The sequence below is a fragment of the Aquila chrysaetos genome, chromosome 6 (assembly GCF_900496995.4).
Source record: "Aquila chrysaetos chrysaetos chromosome 6, bAquChr1.4, whole genome shotgun sequence".
NCBI classification, from domain to species: Eukaryota; Metazoa; Chordata; class Aves; order Accipitriformes; family Accipitridae; genus Aquila; species Aquila chrysaetos.
Genome location: NC_044009.1, coordinates 8635981 through 8650870, shown reverse-complemented (window position 1 = coordinate 8650870; position 14890 = coordinate 8635981). Strand labels below are relative to the sequence as shown.

Genomic DNA, 14890 nt, shown 5'->3' with positions numbered 1-14890 from the left:
CAGTGTCCCTTCCATGGCGGTGACAGCATGGGTGCTGATTCTACAGGAGGAACTGCCGGGGGAACCCCAACTGCCTGGTGGGGATCGGGGAGCACGTCTGGCTGGGCGAGATAGACGAGAACAGCTTCCACAACATCGATGACCCCAACTGCGAGCGTCGCAAGAAGGTAGTCCCCCCTCTCCCAAAAATCATCCCCTGCCCTTCCTGGTTCTCCAGGGAAGATGGGGACGAGGGGAGGTGACATCTCATGTCCCCCTATAGCCCGGGAATTTGGGATGTGGCTGTTTTTATGATACCGGAGCGGCGTTTTCCCAACAAACAGCCGTAAAGCGGCCGCCCCAACTGCTGGATTTCTGCTTGCTCCTCTGCAGCGGCAAGTGATGACTGTTGCTTTCTCTCTTACGCCAGAACGCGTTCGTGGGCTTAACGAACCTCGGCGCCACGTGCTACGTGAACACTTTCTTGCAGATGTGGTTTCTTAACTTGGAGCTCCGGCAAGCTCTCTATTTGTGTCCCAGCACCTGCAGCGAGTATGTGGCCGGAGAGGGCATGCCGAAAGACAAAGGTGGGTGGAAGGTTATCTGCTGTGAATGGGAGTGGTTTTGCTCGTTTTCTCCTAAAATTTTACATGCTGGTGTCGGCTTTGGGATAGCATTTATTGGGAGAATTGATAGGTGAAGTTCCAACCAGTTGTCCAATCTCCACACCATTGTTTTTGAGTCTTATCACCTGGCTTTTAGGAATAAACTGTCCTTTGCCCAAGTTATTTCTTAAATCAGAGTGATCCCGATCTGGTTGAAAAATCAGATTTGGGTTCATTTCTCGCCGGGCTGCTTCCCACACTGTTTCCCAGCTTAATTATGGTGCTGGGGGTGGAGGCACATGGGTTGGGGCTGATCTGCGCTACCGTAGAGCCGCACTCGTCCCATGGGAGGGCGAAAATTTAGGTCCCCGATACAAATGAGACTCCCAGTGCCCTCACAGCAGATGCAACAGCCTCAGGTGACATACCTTCATGTATGGTATGGTGTTATAGGTGCGCTCTGGGTCAGGCAGCCGCCTGATTTCTTCTGTTCCTGTTTTTATGGCATTTTTAAATGATGTCTCACCATTTAGGGTTGTCCTAGTTTCAGCTAGGATAGAGTTAACTGTCTTCCTAGTAGCTGGTACGGTGCTATGTTTTGAGTTCAGTCTGTGAAGAATGTTGATAACACTGATGTTTTCAGTTGTTGCTAAGTAGTGTTTAGACTAATGTCGAGGATTTTTCAGCTTCTCATGCCCAGCCAGCGAGAAAGCTGGAGGGGCACAAGAAGTTGGCACAGGACACAGCCAGGGCACCTGACCCAAACTGGCCAACAGTGTATTCCATACCATGTGACGTCCCATCTAGTATGGGAACTGAGAAGTGGGGGCGGGGGATCGCAGCTCTGGGACTAACTGGGTGTCGGTCGGTGGGTGGTGAGCAATTGCACTGCGCATCATTTGTACATTCCAATCCTTTCATTATTGCTGTTGTCATTTTATTAGTGTTATCATTATCATTATTAGTTTCTTCTTTTCTGTTCTATTAAACTGTTCTTATCTCAACCCGTGGGTTTTGCTTCTTTTTCCCAATTTTCTCCCCCATCCCACTGGGTGGGGCGGGAGTGAGTGAGCGGCTGCGTGGTGCTTAGTTGCTGGCTGGGGTTAAACCACGACAAGGGTAAAAAAGAAGCTGTTGCTACAGGGTAATCGGCGCACACTGCTTAAACTGTTCGCTCACAGCTTGCGCTAGGCATTGTGGGATGTTTATGGTTGGACTTGATTTTCAGGGTCTTTTCCACCCTGAATGATTCCATGATACCTGGCCCACACTGGGACTTCGCTCTCATCAGAGAAATGAACCACTTTGGTTCTCATGATAATTTAAAACAGCTTTTAAAAACCATATAATTTCTAATCATTAAATTTACCCATACAAAGAAGGAACAAGCAAATTACTTGGAACAATTATCTCGTGCCTTGAATGACTTGCTGTAACTTGTGCAACTTGTTGTTTTTAATAGACTATGAGCCTCAGACCATTTGTGAACACCTTCAGTACTTGTTTGCCTTGCTGCAGAACAGCAAAAGGCGATACATTGATCCCTCTGGCTTCGTTAAAGCGCTGGGCTTGGACACGGGACAGCAGCAGGTAGGTTTGAGGCACGCCCCTCAAGTAATTATCCTCTTTAAAGCAGCATGAAACTGCCATTTTATGTTATTTTAGCATCTCCGAGCTGGGTTCTGCTGCTTGATACAAACACAAAGGGAGAAGCGGTGCTCTGGGCCCTTCCCATCGGTGTGGGAGATCAGGAGGAGCCCAGGGAGTGATGGGATGGGGACAAGGAGCTTTGTTAGTGCCTGATCAACCCCAGCACTGTGTGGGGTGGGAGCTGAAGCTGGCATGAGGGTCTTTTCACAGGTGCTTTATGGGCTGCTCCTCCCAGGCAGGTAGTGCAGCAGGGGTTGAAGGGCCCTCACAGGGCGAGAAGGCATTTGGTCGGGTCACCGGGAGCCAGCCAAGGTCCCATGCAAGCATGCGAGGCAGAGAAAGCACGGTTAGAGAGGGGTGAGTGCCACAGACAGATCCTGTGGTGCTTTTGCCGAAGCTAGCTCAGGAGAAGGGCACGGCTTGAAAATGCACTTTGGGAAGAGGAAGAGCCCGAGCGCCAGTGTGTGTTTCCTCAGCAGGATGCGGGAGGGGAAGGAAGTGGTCACTACTGACCAGGGATACTAAAGGACAGCTGGGAGGAGCCAAAGCCCGTTTGTTTTCCGTAGGGGAGAGCAAAGGAGAGCCAGGGTGGGAGAGGAAGGCCCTGAGATGAGTGTGGGGAAGCTCCCAAGCCTGGCAGGAAGGGATGAATCTACAGGGCAGCTTCTCATTTTCGGGGTGTTTTTATTTTGATTCTCACCTACAATACAAGCAGGGACAGCTTGTATTGCGTGCTGAGCTTTGAAAAATGAGCATTAATGGGATAGAAAGCTCTGCAGGAGGTTTTTTTCCCTTCCAGAGCCCTGCAAGGAGCGGGGCAGAAGTCAAACCACCCGGTGCGGCTGGCCGGGAGCCAGGTTAACTCACGCCGTGGTTTCACGCTGGTGGCCTCGCGCTCCTTTTAGACAAATTCCTCTTTTTCTTTAGTTCTCCCGACTGGTCTTTTTTCTATTCAGTGCACGTTGGAGTCTCCGTGCAGCCTGTATGTACGGCTCTGAGTAATTTGCAGTAAATTAGTGACAAGGTTGTGATTGGGCTTTGTGCTGTGGTGTATTGTTAATGGACTTGGCTTTCTCTTCTAGGATGCCCAGGAGTTTTCAAAGCTGTTCATGTCACTGCTGGAAGATACTTTATCCAAACAAAAAAACCCAGATGTTCGGAACATAGTGCAAAAGCAGTTCTGTGGAGAGTACGCCTATGTCACGGTGTAAGTATTTGGTCTTTGGGAAGATCTTTCTGTAAATTAAATATTTAAACATTTTAGAAGTAGTTGAGTGGGGAGGGAAGATCCCTCCTAACAACTGGAGCAGGCAGGTAAGCTTCTGCCAAAACATTTCGTAAGAGGTTTTTAGCTTTTAGGTTTCCTGATTCTGTGCACATGGTGGTGTTGCAGTTCTCCAGCTGCTTTTAATCCTTTAATGAAAATTTACCAATTAAACCTGCAAGTGAGTTAATGGAACGTAAAGTCCTGCAGCCAGAAAATAGTGTACTCGGGTGTTGTATTTTCATTCCTGCATTCTCAGAGCTGTGGACGTCACCTCAAAAATGATATAAAATGGTGTATGCAAGTTGCAAGCAGGTGCTCCTGTTTTTCCTGGTAGATGCTATTATCCTCTTTACACCTTCTTGCAGAGTTTTTGTGGTGTAGGGGTGTGATCCGCATTAACTCTGACTTAACTTTTTCTCCTGGTTTTATAGCTCAAGGAGTATTTTACTAGGGGCTGGGGAGTTCAGACACAGGAACCAGTGAACTGTCCTCATGTGTTTTTGTCTTTTTTTTAATCCTAGCTGCAACCAGTGTGGCAGGGAGTCCAAACTCGTGTCTAAATTCTATGAACTGGAGTTAAACATCCAAGGGCACAAGCAGTTGACTGACTGTATAACGGAATTTCTTAAGGTATGAGCATGTTGTTCTTTGAGTCCTGCTATTCTTAGCAAGGTATTTTAATTCCTTCCTTCAATTAACAGCCTTTGAGGTCGGTATCGGAGCGAAGCGACCGAGTTGTCTCGGTGAGATGCATCCAAAAGGAAATGTTTTTTTCTGTGGACTCAGAAAATGAGAATTGAGTCATGCCAGCAAGGAGTGGCTCAGACCAGAGCATAGGACATGTACATATTACAGCTTTAAAGAGCACTTGAAAGTCGCATGTTTAGTTAAAATACTTTCCCGGCAAAGTTGGGAAAAAGTCCTTAAAGTCTGACAAAAAGTCCCTGCGTACTTTGTCATGGATAGCACCGGGAGAATGGCTGCTTTTTGTGTTTTCTATATCGGTGCTCATCTGCATAGCAACAGGAGACATTCCCTGCTCTAAAGTGCTCTCAAAAATACTAGGGAGGTCTGGGAATAGCTGGGGGAACAGCTGCAAGTGCTCTTAATTCGACTTGAAAATTTGCCTAGATCTTAAGTTAAGATCTGGCATGTTAAAGATTCAAGGTGTGGATTCAACTACAAATATTTGGGACAGAGCTAACCTGAAACGTGACTCTGTACCTCACTTGTCTGGCTGTTGGGCAGCGGCTTCACTGATGCGCTCAGCAAACCGGTCACTCTGCTTGCGGAAGGTCTGCTATGAAAAAAGACTGGTTTGTGTATGCGCATTAAAATCCTGAAACAGTGAACTTTCAAGTTTGTCTGCTCCTCCTTCAAATGAAACAACTGGGTGACCTTGTTTAGGGCAGTTGGAGTTCTCATCTGACCTAATCCTGCCATTGGATCTACTTGGGCATGGACAATAACTCTTATGTAGTGATGTTAGTGTTGCTGGGCAAAAGAGGATTGTCGTTTCCAGGCTAAAATGTGGCTTTACATTAACTTGGTCCATGTGAGCTCGTAAAAGGGTGATTTAATTATTTTCTTTTTCCATAGCCCTCATTGGTATAAACCAACTCAGTCAAGTGGGGAGAAAACCTGACAGTCTTGTAAGTGACCTGAGAACTAGGAATGGGGCTTGATTCAGTCTGAAATTTTCCTTCAAGTGAGAGCAGCCTACTATGGCCATGCTGTAAAGCACATTTATTAGCATGCATTTTTAACTAAGAGATGATTCTGGAAAGCAGCTGGGTAGAGACTTAAATGGTTAAAATAACTTTGGTGGTTTTCAGTCTCCAGCTGTTGAGTGGCTTGGACTGGTTGACTTTTCAGTGGTCACCTGTTCTCAAGACCTTTCTTTCTGCCTCCCCTCCCCGCTAGGAAGAAAAATTAGAAGGGGACAATCGTTATTTTTGCGAAACTTGTCAGAGTAAGCAGAACGCCACGAGGAAGATCAGGCTGCTAAGTCTTCCCTGCACACTCAACCTGCAGCTGATGCGTTTCGTGTTTGACAGGTAAGCCTCTCACTGGAGCGCATGCTGTAGAAGTGGGAGCACCCTGGGTTGCATGGAAGCTCTTTGGGAAGTCATCTGCTCTGCTCTTTCTGCATTAATTTGAGAGATTGAGGATTGAGTGTGTGCGTAAGCTTCTCTGGGGATGTTCAGTGGGTTTCAAGGGGAGTTATTTTGAGTTGTGAACTGTTATTGCTGTCCCCTGAACCGAAGCTTTGTCTCTGCACAGACAAACTGGCCATAAGAAAAAGCTGAACACCTACATCGGCTTCTCTGAGCTGCTTGATATGGAGCCTTTTATGGAACAAAAAAGTGAGTTCTGTGCACTGTGTTTTGTTAACTTCACCAACTGCCCCTTGGCAGATGAGAGGAGATCTCTGAATTCCCTTTTTGATGGAAAATTACGTCAAGAGTTGTTTGAAGCCTGCATTTCAAATAACCGCCTTGCTAAGTGGGTTGTGGAAGCCACAACCTACTTAATGAGGTCTTGGAGAGTTTCAAGTTCAAGTGCAGTCTTTGTCTGCTGCCTTGCAAAAACATTAAGCGCTTGTAAAGAAAAGATCTGCAGTGTTTTTCATCTAGAGCGCTGTGTAACTGCTGCTTCCCTTCCAGATGGCGTCTACGTATATGAACTTAGTGCTGTCCTCATACACCGAGGTGTGAGCGCATACTCCGGGCACTACATTGCCCATGTGAAGGATCCGCAGACGGGCGAGTGGTACAAGTTTAATGATGAAGACATAGAAAAGATGGAGGGGAAGAAACTGCAGCTGGGGATTGAGGAAGATCTAGGTAAAACCTTTAAGTTGTGAGTGCCCTTTTAAAATAACTCTTTTCACCGAAAACACGGAGGCTGAATACGTGGAGGCCCTGTTACTCTTAAAACAAAAGTGCTCCTACGCGTGCTGTCACAGCTTGGGAGTAATGTGTGAAACGGCAATTCTGTTAATTGCAGCCAGATTTTCTTCATTTCAGCCCTGTGTGAGTGTTTACGCACACCTCGTGATCGGTTTCTCTAGTATTTCTCTTGCCTGCCACATGGCAGATAAGATGCTGATAACTCAGGCAGCAGTTGCCTATCGGGATGAAACAGGCAAGTTGCCGCTTCCTTGGCCGGTGTGCAAAAGGAGGCTTAGGAACAGATAATGAGATTACTTTCGGTTTCCTTAACACATTATGTTTTTATTTCCACTGAAGTGTTTTACTTAGAGGCTATAAAGAGTCTGCTTAAAAACTCTTGATCCAAATAATGGCATGGAAGCTAAAACTGCTGGTTTACTTTGCACTTTTTACTTCTTCGCACTCTTCTGTTTTACCATTGTCGTCTCACCTTGCGCCAGTGTCCTGGTACTGCCCCAGATAACCGTCTTCCCTGGACAGGACAGGGTCTTGATTTATTGGAGAGCTTGGGCTGAGGCTGGACCTGCAAGTTTCTTGGTCTGCAGGTCAATATATAGGAGTGGTTCAGCATTAAATTGGCATTTTAAGTGCTCAGTTTTGCAGTCACTCAGCGTTCCTTAGCACAGGATGCTTTGCAGTATCTGGAAAAGGGGAAGTTAGTGCCAGAAATTTCACTTACAGTGCAAGCAACCCATTCCCAGAAACACTAGCCTACCAGGATGCTCATGCTTTGCTGCAATTGGACTTTATGAAATGTTGCCTTTCTTTAAAGGATCCTTAAGTAACAGCGTAATGAAAAGACACCCTCAGATGTATTTGCTCCCTTAGTTTGTTGTAAAGCCATGTCAGTCTGAGCACGCCCTCGAGCAGACATGGAGCATTAGCTTCCCTCTCCCATTTCCTTCTGTGCATGCATCTTTGTGATGCTGCTTTTTCAGCTCTCTTGCTAGTAAACACCTTCTTGCGTTTCATCACAATGTATATAAATGCTGGCTGCCACTGGAGCAGCTTTGTCATCCTGTTAATGTTTGCCGGCCGCTTGGTTGCAACTAGATTGTAAAGCTGGCTAGACATCTAGTGGTGTAAGATAGAAAAATAAGCCCTGAAAGGAAGTAAGAACTTCTCAACCTTTCTTTTTAACCTCCCAAGTTACCCAGTGTAGCAAAATAAGATGCAAATAAACCGCTGTGGCCTTGGTCTTGTAAAGGTTTATGCTTAACCGCAAGTAAGTATTCTTGCTGAAATACAAGGCTGCTTGAAGAATATAAGTAAAGTGTGTTTAGAAGCCTCTGCAGGCTGGGAGTCTTAATATTTTTTATCAAGTGCTGATGTTATTTGCCTACTCCAAGCAAAACTGAGACTCTTCTTTGTTAAAAATGCATGCAACACCAGGAGAAGGTCGGTAACGTAAAACAGAGGTCTGCTGTGGGGAGAGTCCTGTGGCCTGGCCACGCAGATGGGAACAATTTAGAAAATATTTGGAGAAAATGCAAATAAAGAGTGTCTAGAAAGTCCTCTGGATGGTGTAGTGGGAGAGGCATGTGGATTTTTCCAGAATTTTGAAAAGACAGACACTTTTCTTAATATTTCAGTGTTCCATGTAGATTTTGATCCATGGAGGGTTGTTCCTTTATTTTTTTTTAAGAAAAAAACTGGTTGATTTTTGAAGCTGCAGCTGTAGATAAGTGTTTTTTCCTTGCCTGGCAGTCTGTCTGGAATTGGCAACTCTTGCAACACGAGTTTACATCGCACCACCAGCTGCTCTGAAATGACCGTTTCTGTGGCTGTTCGCTCCCTGAAAGCTTTGTTGTCCAACAGAAGGGCATGTGTTTTTTCATACATAATCACCTGTAAATAAGATTTTCTTCTCTGAGGGTTTGTCTCTGTTCTTTGGTGTCATGACACCAGAACAAGAGGCAGAGGGGAGAAAGAATGTTTTTGCAAGAGCTACTTTTGGCTCAGTGAGGTTTAATTGGGGAGAGAAGAAAGGCTCGTGCAGAACTGTGGTTCAGAGCAGACTCCTAATTTTAGTCCCTTTGAATTACCCTGCCTCCAGAAATGCCAGAGGGATTTGGGTCTTGCTTTGGGATACAATTTTTGGCTCATGGCAAGCCCAGTGCTTGGCAAAAAGAGGCCTGGCAGAGCGCAGCAGGGAGAGGGAAGCCGGCTAGGTGGCAAACTCGTCCCGTTAACAGAGAATGAGTAAGTGAGCTTGTGTGTTTATTATGTTTTGCCTTCTGTACCACAGCGGAACCTTCTAAATCCCAGACTCGTAAACCTAAGTGCGGGAAAGGGACTCACTGCTCACGCAATGCTTACATGCTGGTATACAGGCTGCAAACCCGGGAGAAATCTCTGACAATCGAAGTACCAGGTAAGTGAGCTTTGACTCTCTTGGCCTCTCTGTCTCATTCTGTGATGCTCCAGGTGGGCCAGGAGTTGGGGTTTTGCTTGAAGCCCCTTTTGTGACCGCTGTCCATGAGCCCCCAAAGGTGCCATATGGCAACTTAGTGTCATGACCAGTGAAACCCCTGGGCTTTCCTAGCACTTAAATAAGGTTAGCCTGATGATCACACCCCTGTGCCTGCTTAGACCTCGCTATCTTAACCAGCGAGACAAGATGGGAAGGGGTTAGGATGAGATCATCCCGCTGGGAGCTCAGTGTCGCAGTGGGAGCATTGGGATTCACAGCCAGGATCTCGCAGGAACCGCTCAGGTTCCTGAAGGCAAAGGAGAACAGCATGATTAAATGTCATCGACAGTGCATGTACTGTGCTGGAGGTGAATAATCCTGACAGATGTCAGGTTTCTTCGGTGAGTGCCTAATCTTTGCCATATTGAGAATAAATGGCGTGAAAATAAGACGATGCAAGACCTTAACAGGAGTTTTGTATAAGCGCGTTCGTGTCTTGCTTTAGAATTGCTGGGGGTGGCAGAAATCCCTGTAGGTTTGGCCTGTGGATTTAATGATGCTTCGTGTTTGCATGCTACTTGATTAGAAATATTAATTAGGCCCCTGGTGCTGTTGGGGATGGAGGTGTGTTCTACCTTCTTCCCTCTTCTGCGAAGCGGGGACAGCGGAGGTGGCGTATCCCCTTTGGTCCTCTGCTGTTTGTTCAGGTTATCTGGATGTGGAGGGGGTAAATTGTACAGCTTTTTCTCCCCTAATAACAGCAGCAAACCTTTTCCAGCCCCACCACCACTAAAACCCACCCTCTGAGCCACACAGCTTTGGGAGTTAGTGCTAATTCCTACCTCAGATCTGCATTTTCAGTCTTGGCTCTCTTGCGCTCCCTTTCCTCCTACCCCTCTGCCCAAAACAATAACTCGGCAAAAGCCTCTCCACCCAGCTCCAAATTCCTGCGCAGCCCCGCGGTTGCCTTTGTTTCACATGGAAGCCTGCCAGGGAACAGGGAGCGAAGGGCAGCAGTCAAGCCGTGCGGTTGTGGGGAGGTTTCATGCAACTGTAAATTTGAGGCATTTTGCTTTGATGCTGTTAAAAGCGGCTTTTCCAGGACAGTGGAGAGATGTAACTTGGCTCTGACCTTAAGGGCATCAAGCTAGTTGTCTTTTAATACTGTGTATTCTCCCAAGTCAGATATTGTGCTCTCTGGCAGCACAAGTGTTAAGCTTTCTGGAAATATTTTAGCTCTTCAAAATACTGCTAAATAGGAAAAGACTTCAGATAAGCAGTGCTTTTGCCCTGCCTTACACCAGCCGTGCGAGGGAAGTGTTTTATCTTCTTTTTTCCCCTTGCTGAGGTTTGGTTTGTTTGGGTTTTTTCCACTGGTGACAGCAAAAATTCCCATTTCCCTCACTTTTCTGTTGACACCAGGATCTTCCCTGGCTTATCTCCCATCTCCTGAGGGCTTTTTGCCCTTGGGTTTGCAACCTGCTAGACCCCTCTTGCTGAGATCATGCTTACTTGTGGGGCTGCACGTCGGGACAGGCTTCAGGTGTATCTGTAGGGTGAAAAGCTTTTGCTTCTCCCCTGGGAATGATGGGTCCTTGGCAGCAGAGAGGAGCTGCTCTCAGTGGGAGGCAGAGACATGGCTGGAGCAAGAGGAATAGCAGGGAGGGATTGAAGCAGGCAGCAAAGCGTCCTGCAGTGCTCCGGCTCTGCAGCCTCTCACCAAACGCCATTGCACTTTGTGCGACTGCCAGCGCTCGGTGTAGGGTTGTTAGCAAGCAAAGGATTTCTCTTAACACAGCAAGCAACTCCGAGTAAATTATTTTCTTGGGCGCTGTTGTATGGCACAGGACAGTTGCATTTAATCATCTACAACCATAAACATTGGAGAGAGCAATGTCCATGTGCTTGGCTTTTGGAAAGACCTCGTGTGTTGGTACCTGTGTGGGGGAATTTTTAGGCTTGCTTGTTTTCCCCAGATAACCAATCGCAGGAATAATTAACATAATTGGTATTTTTCCTTGAAATGACTGCTTTTTTTCTTTCCCAACAGCTTTTCTGCAGGAGCTGGTAGAGCGCGATAACTGCAAGTTTGAGGAGTGGTGCAACGAAATGGCCGAGATGCGCAAACAGAGCGTGGCCAGAGGCAAAATCAAACACGAAGAGGTGAAGGAGCTCTACAAAAGGTTACCCGCTGAAGCTGGTCTGTAAGATATTGTGGTAGTATTTTGTAGTAGACCATTGTTAAGATTAGTAATGTTTTGTAACTAACCCACAACTCGCTTCTGTGGCCTGAATGCTTTGCTGGAAGGCATTAGCTGTAGCCCTCTTGAAGAGGAAAGCGATCACTGTCTATTGTTGCTGTGTGCATGCTTAGGATTTGCTTTCCCTCTCTTGTTTTTCTGCCTTAACCTATTTTTCTCCTTTTTTGCTCATTCTCATGGCCTCTGGCATCGCTAATTCCCTCTTGCTCCTTCCCCATCAGTCAGTCTCCTGTGTGCTTCCATGCATTGTGACTGTTTTCTTCTGCCTGATGAGCAGCTCGTCTCGTTAGCGGTTAGTAGCATTGAGGCAGAATAACTGGCCGGTCTCAAATTGCCAACTCACAGCAAGTTTGGGAGCTGTGGATCTGAATTAATCAGCAGGTAACAGGGTACAAGAATGCCTGACCTCCAGCAGAAAATTATTTGATTCATCCCTGCCAGTGCTTCAAAGCCCCATGTCTAAGCTTCGTAGTCCGTCTGATGAGTGACTGGGGTTAATCCTTTCCTACTACTCCTTGTGTCTTGTCGCCTTAGCAAGTCTGAGCACAAGGATTTTTATTCCCCCCCTTGTTTTTCTCTCCTATCTCCCTCAAAACAAACATAGGGGCACTTACTCTGTCCCTTCAGCATGGGGGATTTCTCTCCACTGTGTGCATCTCCTAAAATCTCCAGGAAATTTGTAATTAAAGACTTTAAAATGTGTTTAATTGTGTAGCCTCTTAGACATGATGTTTAGCTTCTAATATTCATTGCTCGATGCTCAGAACCATCAGCAAGATTCAAGTAGCCGAACAGTAGGCTCCTTAGCTCCCATGAATGTCTGCCTCTTCAATTTATGAAGTCGGGTTTGCAGACAACGGGCGCTTAACTCACGAACAGGAGGGTGTCGCAGCTCATCTTGCCAAGTCCCCGCAAGTCTGAGTGGTGTTAAAATGTCACTGTTAAATCAAAGTTGCGGTGGAGGTATGAATCTGCTGTGAGTCACCATTAAAAAGGAGCAGCAAGCACAACTCCGGTGTGTTTTCTGTCCCCCTTAGCAGAAACAGAATAGTTCGCTCTTGGCATTTCTAACATGACAGAGGAATAAATCTCAAAAAGATATTTTTTACAGGTGCAGGCAGAGCTCTTCTGCCCCAATTTGAAAATGGCAGGACCTGAAGCACTGCCCTGAGGACACCCACTACCTGCTGCTGGGCACCTGGGCACAGCAGTTTGCTAGCACAGCTGGAGGCAGCATTATCCCAGAGCTGCTCTAGGTCCGATCCCACAGGAGCTCGGGACTCTCTGCAGCTGTGCAGACACGTTTTCTGCCAGCTTTGTGTAGCCTGCCCCAGAAAAACGTACTTTCCGGGGGAAGCAGCTTTCATCCCAAACTAGCAAACCATTTCTGACAGCATTGCAATTCTCTGGAGGTCATGGCTGTGTATCTCTGATGGCGTTGCGTAAGATGAAAATACAGCTGATTTATGCTGCAGAGGAGAAGAGCTTTTGAAGCCTGGCTTTGCAAAGCTCCAGTGCAGGCTGGAAGACAGAGTATTTTCCTGTAGCTTCTGTGTTGCTCCTTCATGTGAAACATTAAGGATTTGTGTTAATTTGATAAATGTAACTAACAACTATGTTTCCGCTCAGTTTCAGAGCTGCCTTCCTAGCATCAGCAGAAAGGGTTTCATTTCCTCCAAATTTCCCAATCATCTCACAGAAGGGTTTCCACAGCAGTACTGGGTCTCAGTTGCAAGGTGCAGGGGTTTCACTCAAAGCTGCTCACACAGATGCTGACCTGCTCCTGAACCTTGGCTGTGTGCGAGGTGTTTCTCCTTTAGTAAACAAGGGCAAGCCTGCTGCTCTATTTAAAAAAAAAAAATCACACTCGCGCTAAAAAATCTGAACAAGTTTCCATTTGTACTGTAAATCTTAAAATGTGCGAGTGTTTCTCATCCAGAGTTGTAAGAGCAGCCCAGAATAACAGAGAAATTTTGGGCGCCAAAGGGACAGGGCGAACACTGACCTTGTCTCTTTGCTGTTGTTGCCTTTTATTTTTCAATTTATGCCGATGAGCTCGCTCGTTATAGAAAGAGCCTTTAATGTATGATCATAATTTAAGTATTATATCTGTCCCTCGATAGATGATAGGAAAACCTTCCCCTTTCCTTGACTACTGTCCAATAAGCCCCTAAAGGTTTAGCAGTCTGAAAGCACTCCCCTTCCTACTTGGCGTGCTCCACTGTTTCATATTGATTGCTTGAATTCGAAATGACCACTTGTTCTTGCATATCTTAATTTCACATAGCTCCTGTCTTCTAAATCTGTGTTACAGAGATGAGAATTGGACAGGGGAAGCTGTATCAGATGTTTGAAAACTTGTACCGCAGAGGTTTAATCAACAGTGGTAGCCTGTTAATTTTTAAAAGTACCGTTGAATATCAGAGTAATTATAAAATACCATCTGCTGTATTGTGTATTAGCTGAGATGTACGGGCTTGTTTCTTTTTGTGTTTTTTCTCCTCCTAGGTTCCCCATACGACTTCATCTCTCTCGAATGGCTGCAGAAATGGCTGGATGAGTCTACTCCTCCAAAACCTATAGATAACACAGCCTGCCTGTGCTCACATGGCAAACTCCATCCGGATAAAATATCCATTATGAAGAGGATATCAGAGTATGTGGCTGACTTCTTCTACAGGAGATACGGAGGAGGGCCCCGGCTGAACGGTAAGGTGTCGGGCTAGACAATGCCCTCTCCAAGTCACGTTCTCATGTGCTGAACGTGTTTTAGAGCCTTGTTCTGGACCCAGCCTCATTTTGAGCCATCCTTTATCATCGTAACTTTATTTCTGCGCATAGCTTTTGTGCTGCGCTGTTATTTCTGGGTGTTTTTTTTTTAATATCACTTAATTACATTAGCATTCAAACAAATACGGTTAGTCTGATTGCAGGGTCTGTTTCATACCTGAGTTCTGCTCTGTCTAAGAAGAGTTGAGCTTGGAGGAATTTCTGAGACAGCAATGGTGCATTAGGTTAGAAAACATAATACTTGGAAGGTTTTATGGAGCTGATTCTGGAAAATAACAAAACTTGCACATGCAACCCCCCAGACTCTTGAAAATTATTTTCCATGCCTGCAGCACCTACAGATCCTGTGTGGGCAGCATTTTGTGGAGCATGTGGATCTGTGCTGCCTCTTGCCGGCAGCCCGTGCTCTGGAGCAGCATGGATGTGCACGGGCCAAGAAAATTACTAACTGTCTTTCACCTTTAGCCTGTCTCGCCCAAGGGAAGCACGTACCTGGTAGCCTATGTGCTTGTGTTGCACACATCTGTCATGCGTTTTGATTTTTGGGGTCAGCCCAGCCCCTACAGTCTTTGGGCATCCCTTAATCAAGCCCCAGGCTTAGTTTCTTTTATAAAGGAGCTCAATAACTCCCACTGAGACCAAATTAGCTCAGCTCCTGCTAGGAGCTTATAGGGAAGAAATGCAACCAGCAGAAACTGCTGTGACGCAGGCAGCCTTTGTAAAAAAAAAAAAAAAAAAAAAAAAAACATGCCAACGTTTATTAGTCAACTGAAAGATCGCCTGCAGGATTTTTTTGTTGAGTACGGCTGGAAGGGATGGATCGGATGCACTGCATTCTCCAACTTGCTTCCTTGGATGTGACCCGCTTGCTTCCAGATGAAAATATATGCCTGGTTATAGGATTTCCATTCCTCTTGGTCCAGTGTAGCTTTGCAGGAGGGTTGGGGTTTTTTTCTGGGTTTACCAGTTAA

General features: G+C 46.1%; 1 protein-coding gene across 4 annotated transcripts in view; it reads left to right on the top strand.

Moving 5' to 3' along the window:
* Positions 1-14890, top strand: part of USP48 (ubiquitin specific peptidase 48) — a 30899-nt gene that overhangs the window by 837 nt on the left and 15172 nt on the right. For all 4 annotated transcript variants that reach the window (XR_003923911.2, XR_003923910.2, XM_030017832.2 and 1 more), the window contains exons 2-12: positions 47-167; positions 410-566; positions 2047-2174; positions 3317-3441; positions 4023-4131; positions 5425-5558; positions 5785-5867; positions 6168-6347; positions 8704-8829; positions 10919-11068; positions 13638-13838. Coding sequence is in view for 2 of the 4 variants with exons in the window: in XM_030017832.2 (XP_029873692.1) it covers positions 47-167; positions 410-566; positions 2047-2174; positions 3317-3441; positions 4023-4131; positions 5425-5558; positions 5785-5867; positions 6168-6347; positions 8704-8829; positions 10919-11068; positions 13638-13838 (1514 nt within the window). In the remaining 2 variants the exon portion in view is untranslated. The remainder of the gene's footprint in view (positions 1-46; positions 168-409; positions 567-2046; positions 2175-3316; positions 3442-4022; positions 4132-5424; positions 5559-5784; positions 5868-6167; positions 6348-8703; positions 8830-10918; positions 11069-13637; positions 13839-14890) is intronic.